The following is a 19703-nucleotide window of genomic DNA, read 5'->3' as shown; positions in this document are numbered from 1 at the left end:
ACGTACCTTCATAACATTGAAGTATACGACGGTGAACATTACAAAATTTACAAACATGTTCGTGGTGCACCCTCAAAAGAGAAACTAAATCATAAGTCGGTGCCAAGTTTGAGACAAGCCAACGCCAAACATAGATCAAGAAAAGACGCTAATTAAAAGAAGGCTCAAGATTGGCATATTAACATCTCTGTAAACGAAATGAAGAAACTCAATGCAAAACATTGAAATGCAATTGAGTGCCTATCATTTTGTAACAAGAAAAAATGCAGCAAAGAGGCTAAAATGAGCTATGAACTAACTTTTTGACAAAGTATAAAACCTTTTTTTTTTTGCATATTAACAACTTTTTTCTTTGCTGCACCTCGTTTGAGCATTTTCACAACTTTTTCACATTTTCTTAACTTTTTTTCATATTTTTCCCAACTTAGGCCGAAAATGCAATTTTTTTGAGGTTTTGCAATCACATACAAGGTACATTAACAAAATAGATTAGTAAAATATTCAGAAGACTAAAATAGCTGCCTTGAACATGGTATTACAACAACGATGACTGGAATTGGTTCAACCCACATGGAAAAAGTGAAGGGTGAACACGGAGACAGTGCACAAACAGTATTTCTTGTTAATCATGCATTTGATCGAGCGCATTTAAACAGATTTAATTAAGATATATCAATTAAAATGACAATCACTTTTCAATCATTTCTTCTAGGTAAATTTCGTTGGATCAATGACATCAAGGAAAGCTTTGTTTTGGACATTTTACTGTTCCCTCGTTTGCCTCTGTTTATCAGTGTTTGCCTAAATCAAGATATAGTCAACAAATCTACCCATCATCTGTAAGGTAATGTCATGTTAAACTGAAATTGAATTCCCCTTTCAAACTGAAGTTGAGTTGTTCCAGCTTATGAATTGAGCTTCCGAAGTGTCAGGTGATAAGATGGTGGTCAAAAGTCCAAGTCATCCAACGCAACTCGTCCCTTAACTCTCCAAACCTTGTTTATTTCATTTTTCGATCAAAACGACCAAAACAGCAAATTTGACAAGTTTCATCGACAATATCTGAATGCAAATAGTTCTTTCACAATTTGGCTCAATCTAGCTTGACATTGATACTTTAAGAGATTCAAGTCAAGTAAATGCCCTCCTTATCTACGCAACCTCGATTTCCTTACACAATTTTCTACTCAAAACCCAACAAGGATTGCTGACTGCCCTAAACCGACTACACCCTTGTCTTTTTTTCATCCTCCTAACAAAGACTTGAAATCTCGTAAGACGCAAATGTCTGTTCACGACGGAAGTGCCTGGTTTTATCCGGCTCTTTGGGCTGGAATCGCCATGACATCCCTCTTTGGTCTGCGGAAATTTCGATCTTCCAAATGGGGCTATTTCAAGATCGACCAGGACTTGCAAGGGCGTGTCATCGTAGTGACTGGTGCCAACACCGGATTGGGCTACCATGTCTGTCTTCAGCTGGCCAAAGCCAAGGCCACTGTCATCCTGGCGTGCCGAAGTGAGACCAAAGGCTCCGAGGCTTTGCGAAGAATCCGGAGCGCCACGAGAAACGAAGACCTTCACTTTATGCCCTTGGATTTGGCCAATTTGGAGTCGGTGCAAAAATTCGCTCAAGAGCTACAAGCCCAATTTCCCAAGATTGATTGCTTGGTGTGCAATGCTGGGGTGTGGTTCCCTATGGAACAGGGTTGCCGGACTCAGGATGGTTATGAGATCCACTTTGGGGTGAACCATTTGGGCCATTACCTCTTGGCTCGAAGTCTTATGGAGAACTTGAAGCAATCGGAGGATGGGCGGGTGGTCATGGTCTCATCGGCTCTGATGAACCGTGGTCAATTGGATTGCTCCAACAGAAAAATAATTTATGAGGGCCGGGTTTTGGACCCAACAGAGCGGAAGAAATATGACTCTCCGGGTTACAATGATTCTAAATTAATGAATTCATTGTTTGCCAAGGCTCTGGCTCAGATCGTTCCTGATCGTGTTGGCGTCTATTCAGTGTCTCCAGGGTGGTGTTATACGGATTTGTTCCGAGGAGGCTCTTGGCTCAAGAAGCTCCTAATTCTGCCCTTTGCCTTTTTGTTCATGCGGAGTGCCTCCCGGGGGGCGCAAAATATTGTTCATGCCGTGGTTGAGGACAAAGGCCAATTGACGAATGGAGCTTATTATGCCGATTGCCAACTGGCTTTGAAAGAAAACAAAAAATTGGACGCCATGGCGTCGGAGGGTCAAGAGCTTTGGAGGCTTTCCGATGATCTCATCAGGTCATATCTATAAGGCTGAAACTTTGTCATGTCTTTAAGCCCCAGACCCATGTCACAATATGTACAATGTACTGGTTAGAGAGGATGTATGGATGTATATCTATGAGCTTTATTAAATAACAAGCAGAGTTGCTTCTGAGTACTTCCATGGTTTCAACGTGACAATCAAACAGGAATTGGTGGAATTATGTCGAAGTATCAATTAGAGTATGAGCCTCAAGAACAGGTCAAGTTCATTCATTGGATTGGGAAAAGGGATTGTGGTTGATGTATGAGTGAATGCGCATGAAAGTATACAATTAAGCCAAGGGACGTTTCTTCTCTTGACTTGGGTTGATGTAAGTCCAGCCAAACCTAGATCAACAGAAGCCATCACTAAAAAGTGCTTCATCGTGGCTCATAGAAAAAATCTGAAGAGATCTTTGAACAACCAAAGCTTGATTGAAAGACATAGAAAAGTGAGGAAAAAGATGATACAAAGGAAATCTTGAGCTGAGAACAACCACAACAATATATTGACTCGAAGGGCGTCATTCCGTCCTAGTGGGCGTGGTGAGGCGGGGAGTGGGTTGGGGGTGGACTTCTTTACTAAGCACACAGACCGTTAATAAAGCCACAACAAGAGGGGATATTACTGGGCTTCTTCAAACGTGATCTCATCTTGTCGTTTGGATCGCTCTGAGTAGTCTTGAGTGTTCCAAATGAGCCGAGCAAGTTCTTCGTCTAATGGGAGCCAATCATTGGACCACGTCGAAATCTGTCTCTCCAAGGGATGCAGATTGTTCGGGTTGGTCTCTTGGGACGGTTCCAGTTGGTACAAGCTTTTCATCATCGCACTTTTAGACGGGAGGAGACCCTTTCTGGAAGGGCTTCCTGAGCGCTTCCCAAACCTGGAATTTAATCCCATCATCATGCATTAGGGCTTAAAAGAGTTACAAACTGGGATTTGCCCTCCATTAAGGAGTAAAGCCAGAGATCCACGGGCGGTCCCCACATTCCTCATTTCCCTCCAGAGGATCATGTTCCCAAAAATGGAATGACATCACTGTACGTGGAGCTGGGGGAACGAGGAAATGGTTTGAACCACTTTCTTTACCTGGGTCTCCCCACTGATGTGATACACCTGGCCAGACCAAAGAGGTATGAGTTGAGCCCATCGCTTCGAAGTTGGCGTTCCATTCCGTTCGAGTCCAGGCAGTCGTTGTAGTTCCCCCCTGGGACTCGTTCTAAACAAGAAGCAATGGAATAAGAAGAGGCTGATGTTCAACGAACGATGGCCCTTTTTCTTCGAGGCAACACGAATTGACAAGGTGTGCTTATTATTGTTTATTCAATGTTGTTTTGGGGGATTTTTAAGTTTGGGAACAACCAATCCAAACATGGATGGTTTGTTTGGCTGCAATTATGAATGTTAAGTTGAAATTGTTGAAATTACAGACCTCCTGATAGATCAATTTCTAAAACAATAAACAAGGTAAATGAAAGAAGAAATCTTACTGGAATTGACTTAAATTTGAAACTGAATTAATTCGCCTCATTTTCGGTGCCAATGAATAAGCAAGTACCTTAAAAATATGGAATGCCACGAAGTAGTTTTCAAAACGAACTAGATTCATGCATTGTCAGTTCTCATTCTGACTTCAACACGCGGTGAATAAAATGACATGAGATTGTTGGCCCCATTTCTTACTTTGTACCGAAAATATGTAGAATGTGCTTACGAACGTGCACAACAATACTTGTTGTTATGGCATCAAGCCTCTCATTTTAACAGGGTTCCCCAGAACATCTCGATTATCAATTGCAAGCAAGAGCTTCTGCTTAATATTGGTGGTCGGGAAGCTCTGGCGCACCCTGTACTCATATTTGAGAGGAAGATAAAGGTTTTATCAACAATGCCATTACACCACTTACGTTCAATGTGATTTTATACTCTTAAATGTTTCGTTAAAAAGTGCCATTTAAAGATTGGAAAGGAATGGCGAATGAGTCAAAAAAGTTGTCTTTATTGGACCATAGTTTTAAGGCGCAATTTCTTCAATATTTGAAACGTCTATCAAAATTGGCAATACTTCAGGATTTTTCTATGAGAGTTTTGGAGGCGAAGGCAACGAGCATCTCCCTGTTCTGAAGACCCGTTACAAAAGTGACGTTTGGAGCGAATTGCTAACACACGATGTTGTCTTGCTCTTGGACTAGTAACTGATTAGTAACATTTCTTTTTCAGGATGAATCACAGAAGCATTTGTAGATTTAAAGCAAGTACTTTTTAGAACTTATGTTTCGTTCACTTTTGCTTTGGGATCACATGAGTTAACATCAAACAGCACATGTTTCCGACATGTCACAGATAGTTCTCTTTTAAGCAATCTAGTAATTTGGTTTATCTGGACCCCTTGACAAACCTGACCTAGGACAAGGTGGTATTTATTGGCACTTATTGTTAAGTGCTTAACTTATTAAACAATGCTTACTTTCAGGGAAATAAACCGTTGATGCATTACATTCCAATGCTATGATGGCGATGACAATGAAAAACAATGAGAAGAGGACCTCAAATTGGCTTAATTGACCACGACCTCTCATGGACATCCCTCAACCAAGAGTTCCAAATGGTGTACTGAAACCTTGGTTCTTGAATTGATTAGGAATTCGTAGACTGTTGGTAGGCTTCTTTGGACACTTGTTGGGCTCGAATTCTGGAAAGATGTTTGTCAGTTAAAAACTTCATTTAACTAGAGATACCCTTAGTTTGCTTCAGGGGCGTATAGAAAGTGAATGCTTGAGCTGAATTAATTTCAATAGAGATCACATCTGGGCTGGAATTGATACATTTCAGGAGCATTCCAATTATCTCACACAAGTAACAAAAACGGTAACTCGAGGTCAAGAGTTTGGTACCGTACAAGGTTCAACTAAGGCCATTCAAGGTGTTCTTGGCACATCATTTGAGGAACAATCAAATCAATTTAAGGGTCAATGGCAAATGTGACCAAGCTTCACTTTGATGTCTTCCTAGGATGTCGCAAGCAGAAAACTGAATCGAGGCGGTCAGAAATCGCAATACTTGTAACAAAGTTTAAATTTCAGGCGAGGAGAGAACTCTTCAAAATTGTCCGATTTTTGTTTGTTCAATTTGTCTTGTAAAGGAAGCAAGCATTGTTATGAAGGTTTCAAATGAAATGGCACCTTTCGAGTTTTATCGGCTTGAGCTTTAAGGAGCATTTGTTATAAAAGTGCAAATTGGGTTGATTGTTGCCATTCTCAAGATATACAAAGCTTTGGCATCAAGGTTGTCATCACCAAGAAGGGTTGATAAATGTGAAACAATGCACCGTTTAGGAGACTTGAATGTACGAAAAATGAACTAGAAGTGAGACTAAGTCGTGCATGACATATTTTTGAGACATTTGGTTTAAATCTGAGCTTCCTATATTCATAGATGCTCAGCCCCACTCCGAAGCTTGTTTCTTGGATCCAGGTTTTGTTACATTTTTCAGCACCTTTTTTTGTCTATGTACCTCAGTTACTTCGTTACTACCCTCACAAGCAAAAAAAATCAGTTGAACATTGTTGGAACTCCTCCAAATACTCCTGAGTTTACATAATGCGTCAAAAAAATGTCAACTCTTTTACTATTAGGTTCAGAATTTAATGCAAACAAACCCTTGGTGTTTTCTTTCTTCTGAGCCGTTTTTTGATAAAGTCGCTGATGATGATGCCCAATGGGCAAGGCATCATTGCTTTTTAGGGTCCGAATGCCCTGTGACTCATTTCCAGTATTTTTGAAGATCACGAATGCTACCTCGAAGGAATGAAAACCCTCAAAAAATCCAATATCAATTGAATTTCATTACATTAATAGCAATACGTAATAGTAACACTATGAAGAAGGTGGTGAATTAGGGTTTCCAACTCATGGGGTATTAGGTTTATTGCTTGCCGGGATGATTTTTGTGCAACTGACATTTTACGATCTAATACCCCATTCAATCGCTTTTTCAGGGCCTCTTTCTACAAACTCAAATACAAATGATTTTGAAGGTTTAGGTGGTTCCATTCTTTTCTCACCATCAGCTGAAAAAAGAGTTTCATGAGCCGTTTGGTCAGTCAAAGGCGACTGAGGCTAGTTTTGGCAGTTAGGAATAACTTGCGCCCTTGATGTTCACACTTGCTGTCATAGTTATCTCGATCTCGATCTCGACCTTGTCTTTTTCGTTGATTTGATTTTTACCCTTGACTCTTTTACAATACCCTACACTCTTTTAATCTTTTGATGTGTGAGTGGGTTATCAATAAATATTAATGGCTTTGAATCAAAACAAAAAACCACATACGTACACATTTCATTCAAAACCTATTAATCACTTGGCCGTCAGCCGAATCTCTGCAGTTCAAGCTTAAAGTCGTTAAATCAACAGACCTGATCGTCTCTGGCTGGTACCATCTCCATCAGCAAAACTTAACTCAAATTAGAGACTCAAATCAGAAACCGAATCCGTCGATTTAACGAATTTGAAGTTCTCGAAGCACATATTTTTTTCAGCCAAGTTGTTGATAATTTTTGGGATAAAATGTGCACCTAAGCCCCTGTTTTGATTCAAAACTATGAATATTTTCATGATTCTGGCCATAGCCGTGCTAAAAAAGCAAAAAAGCACGTAACTGCCGAACTACAGGAGTGCCACAAAGTTGGAGGGCAAAGGTGGCGTTAGTCAATTAGAAATCACGGATTCAAATTTCCAGTCACTTTCTTGGGTCTCCAATTCATTGCAGCATAAACTAGCCTTGCTTACTTTGAAGTTGTGAGACATTCTGAAAAAGATGGATTATAAAGCACGTGGAAAACTGATTGTAGGACTTTACAAACAGGGCAAATCCAAGTATGAAATCATGGGGGTCATAAAGCATTTTGTGGCGTCTTTCATTTTTTTTGTTACAAATACAATGGGACGTTATCACGAGCTTGGAACATCCAATGATTGGCTAAAGAAGGATTGACTAAGGTCAAAACGTACGTCTGTTGTGATGTCAGCATTGGAGGACATCTCAATTGAGACAGTCCGTGCCCTTGTTGATGTTGTTCCCAGACGTTTCCAAAAGATTTAACATGCAATAAGTGGTCACAGAGAATATCAACAAAAAAAAAAGTTTCCTTCTAAATGAAATTTTCTATAGTTTTAAAAGAAAAATACTTTTACTATGATACCTAGACTTTTTTTTTTGAAAATTACAAAACAAAAAAACAAAACGGAAAAAGGGCCCCTTTTTCAGTTTTTCGAAAAATTACCGAAAAATTCATCTATGTAGAAGGAAGTGCATTGGGTACTACACCGCAACTGTAAAGCCCTTGTTGCTTGAAAGAGCAGGTCAATTTGTCGTTCATCTACTATAGCCTGCTTTCAAATTTAAAGTTAAGATTGCTGACTCCAATAATGCGAGCGAGTCTCCACTACAACCACACGTTGGTCTCAGACCGTTATGAAACCTGGTGCCATAGTTTTGTGGTTCTACCCATTTCTAGTTGACTTAAATATGGAGGACCATTTCATCTTTGCCGGAAAATGTTCTTGTTTACAATTGTGCTACATGCCACCACCAAAAGCACCAGGCAATAGACAGACATAAGGCATTTTTCGACAATGTTTGGAGAAAAAAGTCAAATCTGGCACTCCCTAAATCTTTCCACCAATGGACATTTTAAGGGCAATTTGTGGAAATAAAAGCCAGTGCAATCAACCAGGGCATCTCTTCCAATCACCGAAATAAAATCATAAAGAAATCAGGACTTTTAGCAAACACCACAACTTCCAGTTGTCAAAGGCTTCAATTTTTCTCTTGATTTTAGTTAAATTATGGAACAGAAGTCTCCATGGCAAAGATCTGTGAGGAGAATCAAACCAGCGACCTCTCACATCAAAGAAAACTTCTCTAATCACTGCACCACATCTCCCCTTTTATAAGGATGTCTTCCAAAGGCAAGATTGGAACTAACATCCTCTAGGGAACTGTGTCACCTTGGATACATCAGACAACTCAGCAATTATAAATCTTCTTTCCGAGCTTACTAAGCTTGAGTTTTGAAATATTCTTTCAGAATACATATATCATATTTTGCTTGCAAAGGGCTTGTCTTTGATAGCAAAACCGTACATGATTTGATGTTTACATTTCTGTCTTTCTTCGTCTTAATCCCTTTCCTAATTCCAAATCCCAACCTTTAGTGTGACATTTACTCATTATGGACCTGAAGGAGTGCTTGAGCCCGTTGAATAGGCGGGAAATAGATCAAACAGTTTTGTCGAAGAAGTCTAATGATACCCATCTCTAGAGACATTTTGAATTTTGTGTACCCACGAACTTTGTGCCACCCCTGTAATTGCTGGCTTCTTTTTGCCGTCGAGGGTAAGAAAATAATGAAATCTTCAAAATTATTCCTTATACAGGATGGGCCATTTAAATCTGTCGCCAGATTGAAGCTCCATAATCCCTGCTTGGTTTGTCAAAGGTAAAATTGGTAATTTTAAGGAAGTAAGTGATACTCTTTGCGAGTTTAGTTATCCAAAACTGGTTGCTTCAGCCCAGTTATCTTTCACAGAATAACAGAATCAATCATACACTGTTAAATACGAAAGCATATTTTTTTTTATTTTCATTTCATTTTATTCATTTTTTCATGAAGAAAAAGAAGGGATTTATTTATTCTGCAATTTTCCCTAGATTTTTAACAACTAAAGATATCCTATTAAAATTCATCAATTTCAAATCCGGTCACCACTGATAAGGACATCATCGAAGTCGTGCCCACCTTCCGAATCATGATAGTACCAGTAATTGAAAGCGCATATGATTCACCACCAAGTTTGAATTAATCACCCTACCAAATCAAGTAGGTATTCAGCAATATACTGTGAGCTTAATTTTCAATGCTTGCTTAATTTCTGCATTAATTCGTTTCCAACATGAAAGCATCTTCCGGAATCGTGGTGCTGCTTACAAAATAGCCCTCTTGGGAAATTGAATTCAGGCCCACAAATGAAAGGGCAAGATTCTCGCGCTCCAATGTCTGCAGCCTTTGGTACAATGATCCTTCATCCATGGCATGGATGATCTTTGATGGTATGTCCCATTCAATTCCTGCGAATCAACCAACTTGGCTATTTTTGGACCAACATCCCTTTTATTGGTATGCACAGCACTAGTTAGTAAAGTAGTACCGTAGAAGTAGTGTATCGTACATACCGAGTGCTATTTGATAATATTGTCTTCAAGCTACGACAAGGATGAGAATGGATGCCTTGATTAGCTTCACATTCAAGGAAGAATCAGGTCACACAAAGATATGCATACCTCTCATGGATGAATGAAACGCGACGTGGCTTCAACGCATGTTTTAACTTGCATTCGGGGGAAAAGACCAAATTTATACACCAACATTGCCATATCCTTGCAAACACAGGGAGATGGTAAACAGCAATCTAAAGCTTAAAAAGTTGCCAATTGTGTGGAACAAGGTTTTTAACCAATCATGATCTAAATCAAGTTTCCCAAGTCACTACCTGGCAATAGCTTTTCTTCTTGGCTAATGCAAGTAAATATAGTATATATTAGGTTATCCAATCCCACGTTTTAATGTTTACCATACACGATACCACATAAAATTTTGATGTGTAAGAACCAGCTAAATTTCAAAGGCAATTGTCATTCGATTTTGTACATAAGCATTGCGATATGAAGTACTCGGTATTGGGATGGAGATTCGGATTGTGTACCAAGGCATGAACAACTGGAATATGGACGGGGACGCTTGGTTTGGGAATTAGCTTTTCGCGATTGAGTTAACGCATTATGTTCTTCTTTAAATGACAATGATCCCAGGCTACAACAATTACTCATTTCAATTTTCAGCTCGATCGAGCGACTGGATCAAAAGTTATGCCGTCTCAAAAGGCACTACAAAGCTCTTCAATGAATGAACGAACTAGCCCTCTTGTGGTAATTGATTAGCAGGAGAGGGCTAAGTCATTCATTCTGTGCTCTGTTATGTACTGCACTTTGAGAGGGCATAACTTTGGACCCAGTCGTTTGATTGAGCTGACATTTGAAATACGCAATTGCAGGGATCTGGGGCCAGCCTTATTTGAAGAAGAATTTAATTCATTGACTCGAATTGGAGTTGCTAATTTTCAACCTTACCATCCCCGTCCATACTCCAGTGGTTCATGACCAAGGCGACGTTGCGTTACCCTGAAGATCCTCATTCTTTTTTCGCATTCATCTAGTAATGAGTTCTTGAAAATGCTTATATAAGGGATATAATTGAGTTGTGCTTTTGGGAGGTGCTGATTGTATCCTCTTTGTGTCAAATCTCTAATTGATATTATAAGGAAAGTCTAAGAAGCAAAGCATTCCTGTTTATTACAACATGGGTTCTCTTAGCTCAGTTACAAAACATTTCGCTTTCCTTTTTCACAGATTTTTGTTTACTTCTCATCAATCATACTTGTTTTTTTCAAATTGGTGTCGTTCGATGAAATTGTGTCTCAAAATTCTTGTTTGCCATCAAATCTTGCTTAGCAAGAGAAAGTTCAATCATGGATGCTACGTTTTGCTCGTTTATGCTGAACAGGGCTCTTAATAAAGAGCATCTCTAGAACATTACCGGGTGGCCACGAGCGATATCTTTCGTCAATATTTAACCCCTCCCCTTCTTAAAATTCCATGGCCCTAACTTTTTTTAAACGGCTAAATCACGTTCATAGAATACCGAGATGGGATAGGTGCATGAAAAATCGAACTCGAATTCGTGGCCACCCGGTACATAAGCGCATCGAACTTTGTTATAAAGATCACGTGCAAGGATAAGTCGAAGGACATTCCTGTCGTTAGTTGTGATAGCGCATGTACACCTGTGGATCTAACATGAATATCTTGGTAAGTTTCTGTCGATTCTGAACGTATCTTGCACGGTATATCCATATTCCTATTGGGACATTGAAGCAGGAAAGGAAGATGACGTCATCTTCAAATTTTGAGAGCTCACTCGTACTTTTGAGGCCTAATAGTTCTTTGTTAAAGGACTGAATTAGAGTTTCCGTTCTTGTTCCCATTACAGGAATGGTTCATCTAGCATTGTATTTTAATAGGCTGTCCCAGTTTTACTCTTGAACATGCATTAAATGCAATTTTAGCACAAAAAAACTATCTTTCGACTTATATTTAATATTTTAGAATTCTTACAATAGACTTTTCGAAACCTTTGAAATGTTTTTTTCTCTACTATTGAGACTTGTATCTTTTTTTTTTTTTTTTAAACATTTGTCTAGCTCCCTAGAACAATTAAGTCTTTATTGCGAGATTATTTTTCTCATTGGATCACAATAGTTTTTACAATCTGTTCAGTTTTACATATATGTTGTCCCATTTAGGGTTCAGGGTCCCTCTTTTGTTTTGAAGTGCCCCAGTGCTCTCCCAGCTGCTACTTCAATGTCCCTATTAGTGCAAGAAGTTAGAAATTATGAACTGCAAGATTTGATTAAGTGAAAAACGTACAATCAGTGGTCAGTTATTCATCAGCCAAGTTGCCCCATGAACACAAATCAAATGTTTTATTGGGGTACCCAAGAGATATAAACTTTTTTTTATATTGTATCTAATCGTCGAACCATAATACTAGCAGCTGAAAATAATCTTGACGAAATTGTATGTAGCCTTGAAAAATGGTATCAAAGTAGATTATCCGTGAAGTGTTTACCAACCGGGGTTTAGAGTTCTCATTTCCGGATTTGGACTAAAAATTCCCGGTTTTATTCGTTGCTCTACTTTCAGATCAAGATGCAATGATTTTAAAAGCAAGAATTGCAACCCAACTTTGTCAAATCGTATGCTTGTTTTGCAGCTCTAAATGTCAGTTCTTGACGGTTTTAATCCTTTTGTTCATTCTCGATTCTATACTCATATTTTTTAAACTCCAAGTTCGAAAACACCACATACAAGCACCTTCAAGGAATGACTTCTTAATGATCCAGTAGTGGTCTGAGTAAAAAGTCACATCACATGAGCAAACACAATCACCAAGGTGTGTTCTTACCTGTTTCAAAGACGAATTTCAACTAGAGCTTGACAGGGTCCGTGTCCTGGGTAATTAAGATTGTGGTCTCCTCGCATTCTATAGAGCCTTTTATATGTCCATGTCCAATTGATACGGACCCAGGAGCGTCGAAGATGAATGGCGGGATCACTTGACTGCCTCACCAAGCTAGCCTAGAGTACAGAGTAGTATGTATGCTCCCATCGTCCGAAGGGTATCTTGAAGGATCGGTCGGTCCTCTGATTAGGCAGGAACCTCGCATGGCGAGGCCAAGGCCCATTGAAGGCTCACAAAAGCTCGTGTTCCACGAAGTTCAGGATGTGGTGTGATGGTTTCCTCTCGCCTTTTCCAACCGATAAGAGAGCCTTCAAAAGGGAACAAGTGTCAGTTAAGGCTGCCGCCATCGAATGAAGTCACCGTCAGATTAACTATGATAATGGTTGGGCTATGCAAATAGTGCTTGTAATGAACTGAGTTACACACATACACACGTACACACACTAAGGACAATAAACAACCCGAATGGCCCTTTTGTGACACATCGCAGGTTCATCAGTCGACGAGAGGATTTGGAACTATCTGTCAAACCATGGCTAACTTTTTCTTGGGTGGTTAGGAACTTTGAACCAACCTTAAGTAACAAAATCACACTGAACAACTTCAAGACTATTTCAACCAATCGCAGTAAAAAAATTGTTTGGTCGTAGAATCTAATTGGTCCAAGTAAGAGGTTAAGAAATGGGGTTTACAAACCAAAGAAATGAACCCTAAAGAGTCTGAAAGTATCAAAACATCTGTCATGTATCCAAGTTGTTAGTCTCATCTTTTGCAGGCCCAGACAGCATCTTTCTACTAGACTTGCACTCACCATGGATAAAAGAAATTAAATGCTGATTTATTAATATTGATAATTTCATCACAATGTGATTTCAAAATATTTAAAAAAGGTCGTAAAATGTACTATCCATAATTGCCCAAATATTTTTCCGTTTATGCTCGCAAAAGACTCCGAATTTTTAGTCCAGTGCTTGTTGATTCATTTTCGAAATTTTTCCGTTCTTCCTTTCATCAAATCAAATTCGATTATCTCCTCCCTTCTATTCATATATACTTTGACACGGTCAGAGCTTTTATAAGAGCGGCTAAGGGGATTTTTTAAAGATTTGCTGACTTTGCTCGATGCATTCTCGAACCTTGATAGTAAATATTTGTACAATGATTGAATAGAAAAGAATCTTTTCATGTTTGAAGAAAAAATGCGACGCAACTAAAACAGCTGTTTTGACGAAACAGAACTTTCTGAAGGGGAGACGGAAATTGTTCAGACATCCCACATGTTTCGAGAATTGAGAGAGGCATTGGCTTTAATCAATGTGAGCAATGAGTCGCCGCTTAAGAACAATTGTTTTGGATGAGCTTGCGCAGTATTTTGAGACCGTGTAATAATACTGCATGCCCTGCTTCCCAACATTGAATCCAAGCACGCCATAAAATCCAAAACACCAATATTGGTAAATCAATCATCTCAGATTATTTGATTGCCAGAGCATCCTACTTTAATCTTATGACGCTTTGTGTCAGGTTTTATTTATACCCTGGACGTAGATCTAAATATTGCTTATTGACTTCACGTACAAGCGTTTATTCTTTTCAATGCATACCTGTACTAGTCAAGATTTTCTCTCTTGAAAATGAGGACTTCTACTAAACGAAATGTATCTAAAACTACGTTTTCAAAAGCATTCACGTGCTTTGTCCCAACCCAAGATTTAGGGTCAATTGTAGTGACCGCCAGTCGAGGTTTAATGTGTGTTTTAAGAGCACCTTCAAGCCCTCGAGAATCAAGGCTAGTTAAAAGAATATTCGTAGGGCGTATGTAAGCGTTGATCCACCTTTTATTCAAGGGTTAGCCAGATCAGCCGACTCTCATTCGTTGGTCGATCAAATATTATATGTAAATAAAAGTTAATTAAAATAAATAAATTTCTCGTCTTGAACTGCTGGGATTCCAATCCCAGTAGCGGTAAGGAAGTCCGCAAAAAACGGTAGGGTTTTTGATTGGCAATGTTAAACGTGCCATGAGACTGTAAAACTATTCTTATGAATTCAGGCCAAGCTAAAAATTCATCCTTCAAATTTTCTTAAACATCAAATTGTGTCCATATACAGGATGTACATACCTCATTCAGACACTTCAGCTGGATTCTTGGATGATCAGCTTACCCCTTTCATCTCACCAGTGTGACGACTGGCACAGTGGTTAAAAAGCCATTTGAAAATTGTATGAAATGTCCAAACAAATCTTGGTGATATTTTGGCAAACGAGAATTAAATTTGGGCCAGAATTCAGTTCGTCAATCAGATCAAACGTGCTCCTCATGATTTTGTGAGATAGAAAACTGAATCCGAAAAGATGGAAGCAAGTATTTTTCTCGAAACTGGATAAGGCCTTTTGACCGTCGTGATGAGAAGAGTATTTCAAATTGAAATGTCTCTTGATGAACAAATGTTGAAAACGGACGCAAACGATGTATAATAAAGATTAAGCAAGCATTAGATATTATACTGACCTCCTATATTTTGTTGAACAGTTGATTTGACTGGGTGGTTTTTCCCCCTATTTCGTATTGTCCTGTGTTCACGATCAAAAGTACGATTTGAATTTTAAACTATGAGACAAAACGTAATCTTAGCATTAGGATCGGCAATTGCACGACCCCGAAACCATCAATTGTCTTTTAGTGTACCACTCGTGTGAAAATGGTCCAAACATCTCTTCACATCGACACTATGGTTATTTTCCTCAACAACGTTGTCGCCCGTCCATACTAACATGCAATAAGAAACAATTAAGGTCTGCAATAGTGCTCTCTCCTTTGCCTAGAACGGGGACTAAAATGAAGGCCCTGAAGGTCATAAACCAGCAATTATGTCCTCGCTATTGTCCACAACGACAGATCAGACAACTCGAGACGAGGTTCTGAACGAAGGCATTCATGGGACATCTTTGTTAAAGGTCATTGGTGGAACGTGTGCATTAGTTTTTTGGAACAATGACCTGCGCTACATAGATTAAGAAAGACAAGAGTGGAAGCGTCGTGAACCACCTGGCATTTCAAATGCAAATATTTTTCCATTGGGTTTAAGCATCGTCCAATGGGCGGTTGACAGTTGTATAGAGAAGAGTTGAGTAGTTGAATAAGATGCTGTATCATTTCATGCATTCGTTATCTTAAGATAACTACGTAGCTCGATAAAATATGTTGGCATATTGGTTCAAGATCAAGTTCGTTCTTTGTTGGATTAAGTACCTTGAAAACAGCTCACATTTAACTGTCTTAGAACCGTTGTGAAAAATGATTTAGTCTTTGTAACTAAATACGACCTCTGAACTATAAATCGGCTAAAAAGCAGCTATTATTTGCTACCCTTGGGCCGAATAGAAGTAATGGTTAGTTCGGTATAAAAATAACTCAATAAAACGCCTACTTTAGTTGCCGCAAAACGGGGAGATTATCACATGACATTTGAAGATAATTTAGAGACCAACTTAAATAGGATCTCCAACTAACCTCTATAACCAACATGATCTAGAGTTAAAGTTAACAAAGCAGAGGGAATCAAGCAATAGAACCCCCCAACTTGTTGTCAACAAAGTTTCCAACTGCGATTGGACGTCAAATAAAATAAATGCTGCTTTTTATCTGTTTGTTATACTGGCTGACATTAGAGTGCCTTGATTTTAGAAGGTTTCTAAAACCAACATCCGGATCATTATCGCAAACGGGAACGAACTCAACATCACACTAAAGTCCAATGAATTCCGGCAAACTTTCTCAATTGAAAGCAAGATTATTGTACTCGTAATGAACATGTTACAAAACCAAAGTTATGCCAAAAATACCTTGCATTTATAGATTCAAAAACATGTAACCAGTGCATCATCGCTCCAAGATACTTACTTCTCCATTGTTTTTGAAATGGGAAAGAACAATTTGTGTAACTGTTTTGGCCAAATGCATCTTAGAAACAGTTGTTAAAATGAAATCATGTGAACCAATCAATTCGTTTCTCCTAATGTGGTGACTCAATCCCTTAAAGACCCTACTTAATTTAGGGAGGTGACGTGAAGGAGTGATTAGCGCAGTTTCCTAATATGCAAGAAGTCCCCGGTTCAAAACTCCTCCCCGACCATTCTCAAGGACACTTTTAGACGCTAACCACACCCACAGACGGAGTACCAATCTGATACGGGCTACGATACTGCCCATCGGAACTTTATACGGCGAGGTTCACCCCTCCGACCTAGAGACCTACTCCGACCCAAGCACCCCAAAAACAAAAAGTAGAAAAAATGCGGCCATTACTTTATTGACAGCCTAAGCCGTTATATTTGGGATACCTCACTCAAAGAATTTTTTACGTCGATTGGGATTGAATTTTCAGCATAAAGAGAAGTAATTCTCACAATTTAATGCATTAAAATAGCTACTGTGGGCATTTTTTCAAGGGACAGGACCTGGAGTTTTGGTTCAAGTCGCAATGACCCGTTTGTAATTCAATCATAAAATATTATTCAGCTACTGCACGACGCATGACTTCGAGAATATGTTATAGAGCCAGGGCTACCACAAGACTCCAAAGAAGGGGACCATGATTGCGAATACTGACTTTCAAGGCCCTAAACATAGAATCAATGTTTTGATGAACGGCCCAGTACTGTTATGGACATGCAGAGAGCAACACAGACTAAGTAAGCTGATTGCAACTCCAAACTGTTTATCAAACGGATGTAGGGGCATATGTACGTAACCTCGAACATATCGAGAGAGCATATACCGTACCTATGCCAAATGCGAGAACATGATGCATTAGCATGCCATAAGCCGTCTTAACCTACATGAGGAATAACACTACTACATACCCCAATTGACATTAAAAAATAGCTCATTGCGGCAACGTGAAAAACTACCGCCCCATAAACAAAGCCTCCAACTTATTGTAGAACTAAATGCTTTTAAAAACAGATTCTAATCCACAATCTCTTATCTTATTGCTATTACAGATCTTATTGAGCGCCTTTTTGGGCCTTACTACCTCAATTCATGCTGCCCCAAGGCCTGGTCCAGGTGAGCCCATCGTAAACGTCGGTCAGCTTAGAAGAGCTCATGCCATTAGTAGCCCAATATTTGCGACCGACTTTAGAGGCCCAATTCCCTTGACCTCTAACGCCAACCTGAAACAATTTCGAGCCCACCAACTCAAGCCCATGGCAAACTACAATGGCGAGCCCATCGTGAACTACAAAGGCGAGCCCATCGTGAACTACAATGGTGAGCCCATCGTGAACTTTAGTGGCGAGCCCATCGTGAACTACAATGGTGAGCCCATCGTGAACTATAGTGGCGAGCCCATCGTGAACTACAATGGTGAGCCCATCGTGAACTACAATGGCGAGCCCATTGTGAACTAAAATGGTCACGTCAGAAAAATAATTCGAACTTGGCGCCCAGATTTTGTGTTGCTTTATATAGGTTTCCTACATCACCCGAAATATGCTTTACGCTCTACACTTCAAATGGTGCTTCGTGAGTTAGCTTGCAAATATAGGACTGATTTGGCCGATTTCTCTTTATTGAATTATACCGTAATGGCGTTTGACTTGTTCGTGGCTAATTCTTTCAAAATTTGGAATGATGGTTGCAGACTCACAGTTTATTGCATCGAAGAACACCTATGTACTTAGTCCGAGGGGAGGTCGGAACAAAATGAGAATGACTCGATAATTTATAAATCACGCCACTTATTTAGATGCTTTAAAGAGCTATACATAATATAATCTTCATTTAATAGGTGACACCTCGATTGTCGAACCAGAAGGCTCTTGAAGGCCGCTCTGAAGGCTGTTTCGGGGACACCCCTGACTTCCCCATCCTATTCTTTCCCTACCTCATCGGAACATTCTTCCACATTGGCTGTGGACTTTGCGACCAACTTATTCTTGATAAGGAGGAAGAGGAAGGAGTCCGGTAAAGCCAAGTCAGGAGAGTAGGCCGTAAGACCAAGAGTAACGATATATAGACAAAAAGTCCCTCGTGATCATGAACCTGAGGGGAAGAGACGTGGTGTAGTGGTCAGCGCACTTTCCGTGCGTGAGAAATGTCCTCGGTTCGATTCTCCTTCCCGACCTTTCTCACGGAAACTTTTAGACGCTAACCACATCCATAGACAAAGACCCAATCTGATACGGACTATGACACTGTTTATCGGAAATGAATTGGACGATGTGATGGCAAGCTTCGCTGGCCGGGCGAGGTTAACCCCTCCGACCCTAACTTGAGCACTTTTTTGGCCCTTCTCCGTCGAGGTATCCGCAAAAATAAATATTGCAGAAATATTCATTTTAAATGGTTTGACTTTTGGAAACAAGATAAGAATAAGTAAACCATGACTTTTGGGGGAAGCCTTGCGTTCTTTTCCAAATGGTGCCTTGACATTGATTTGGTCTCGGGGGCTGACAAATGAAGGCAATTCTAGGCCCATAGTGATAATGGTGTTTAACGGAGCTTAAAATCCAACTTATGTTGAAATTTTCACCCTTTCCACTTTATGAACATTGTTAGTAGCCTTGACATCAATCTAACCTAGAGGGCTAATCTAGAGGGCTAATCTAGAGGGCTAATCTAGAGGGCTAACCTAGAGGGCTAATCTAGAGGGCTAATCTAGAGGGCTAATCTAGAGGGCTTGTCAGAGAAGAGTCACTCCAACCAAGCCAATTGAGGCATTGATTTGAACATATTTTGGTAGTTGGGTGGCAAGGTGTCGGGCTGATCGACTTCTCTTGCGTTACTCAGTTTCTACCAACGCAGACAAACGAGCCATCAACTCACCGGCTCCCTGAATTCGGAACTTGATTTTGAGAATCACGTAACTAAATGTGTTCAAAGCCGATCCCCATCGCACACACCAGGCAGCTGCAAGGGAGCCAAAAAAATCTCAGAAATCTCATGAGTGTCGTTTCTCTGACTAGCCCTCTAGGCTAATCTAATCTGTTCTTCACCAGACCTAAAGGGCTTGTTCGTCTGCTTTGATTGAAAGTGATTAACGCAAGGGAAGTCAATCAGCCCGACACCTTGCCACCCAACTACCAAAATATGTTCAAATCAATGCCTTAAGTGGCTTTGTTGGAGTGACTCTTCTCTGACTAGCCCTCTAACCAGACCTACACCGTCAGTTAGAGCCGCAAGTATTGTTCCATTGGAAACTCCAAATTCACTAGTAATTTCTCGAGCACTTCGGCAGCAATCAGATTAATGTTTGCCCTTACTGCA

At 39.8% G+C, this 19703-nt stretch overlaps 3 protein-coding genes across 3 annotated transcripts; 2 read left to right on the top strand and 1 right to left on the bottom strand.

Moving 5' to 3' along the window:
* Positions 1-1180: 1180 nt before the first annotated feature.
* LOC131893544 (retinol dehydrogenase 12-like) lies at positions 1181-2413 on the top strand. The gene has a single exon (XM_059243637.1). It carries the CDS (start codon positions 1285-1287, stop codon positions 2293-2295), a length of 1011 nt encoding a protein of 336 aa, XP_059099620.1. The 5' UTR covers positions 1181-1284; the 3' UTR covers positions 2296-2413.
* On the bottom strand, positions 2372-12668 carry LOC131893625 (uncharacterized). Its single transcript, XM_059243758.1, has 4 exons — positions 12373-12668; positions 4757-4981; positions 3379-3508; positions 2372-3172 (listed from the first exon to the last, which is right to left on the bottom strand). Exons 2-4 carry the CDS (start codon positions 4872-4874, stop codon positions 2914-2916), a joined length of 507 nt encoding a protein of 168 aa, XP_059099741.1. The 5' UTR covers positions 4875-4981; positions 12373-12668; the 3' UTR covers positions 2372-2913.
* Positions 11154-18033, top strand: LOC131876821 (uncharacterized). The gene is made up of 2 exons (XM_059222359.1): positions 11154-11216; positions 17438-18033. Exons 1-2 carry the CDS (start codon positions 11184-11186, stop codon positions 17843-17845), a joined length of 441 nt encoding a protein of 146 aa, XP_059078342.1. The 5' UTR covers positions 11154-11183; the 3' UTR covers positions 17846-18033.
* Positions 18034-19703: the final 1670 nt, after the last annotated feature.

This window comes from Tigriopus californicus, chromosome 1 (genome assembly GCF_007210705.1).
Source record: "Tigriopus californicus strain San Diego chromosome 1, Tcal_SD_v2.1, whole genome shotgun sequence".
Classification (NCBI taxonomy): Eukaryota; Metazoa; Arthropoda; class Copepoda; order Harpacticoida; family Harpacticidae; genus Tigriopus; species Tigriopus californicus.
This window is presented reverse-complemented; position numbering and strand designations above follow the sequence as displayed.

Coding starts and splice junctions, on each gene's coding strand:
- LOC131893544 (XM_059243637.1), top strand. CDS start 1,285: ATGTCTGTTCACGACGGAAGTGCCTGGTTTTATCCGGCTCTTTGGGCT.
- LOC131893625 (XM_059243758.1), bottom strand. CDS start 4,874: ATGTCCATGAGAGGTCGTGGTCAATTAAGCCAATTTGAGGTCCTCTTC. Junction 3,509..4,756: donor AACGGTTTATTTCCCTGAAA/GTAAGCATTGTT, acceptor CTTCTTGTTTAG/AACGAGTCCCAGGGGGGAAC. Junction 3,173..3,378: donor ACATCAGTGGGGAGACCCAG/GTAAAGAAAGTG, acceptor ATTAAATTCCAG/GTTTGGGAAGCGCTCAGGAA.
- LOC131876821 (XM_059222359.1), top strand. CDS start 11,184: ATGTACACCTGTGGATCTAACATGAATATCTTG. Junction 11,217..17,437: donor GATCTAACATGAATATCTTG/GTAAGTTTCTGT, acceptor TTGCTATTACAG/ATCTTATTGAGCGCCTTTTT.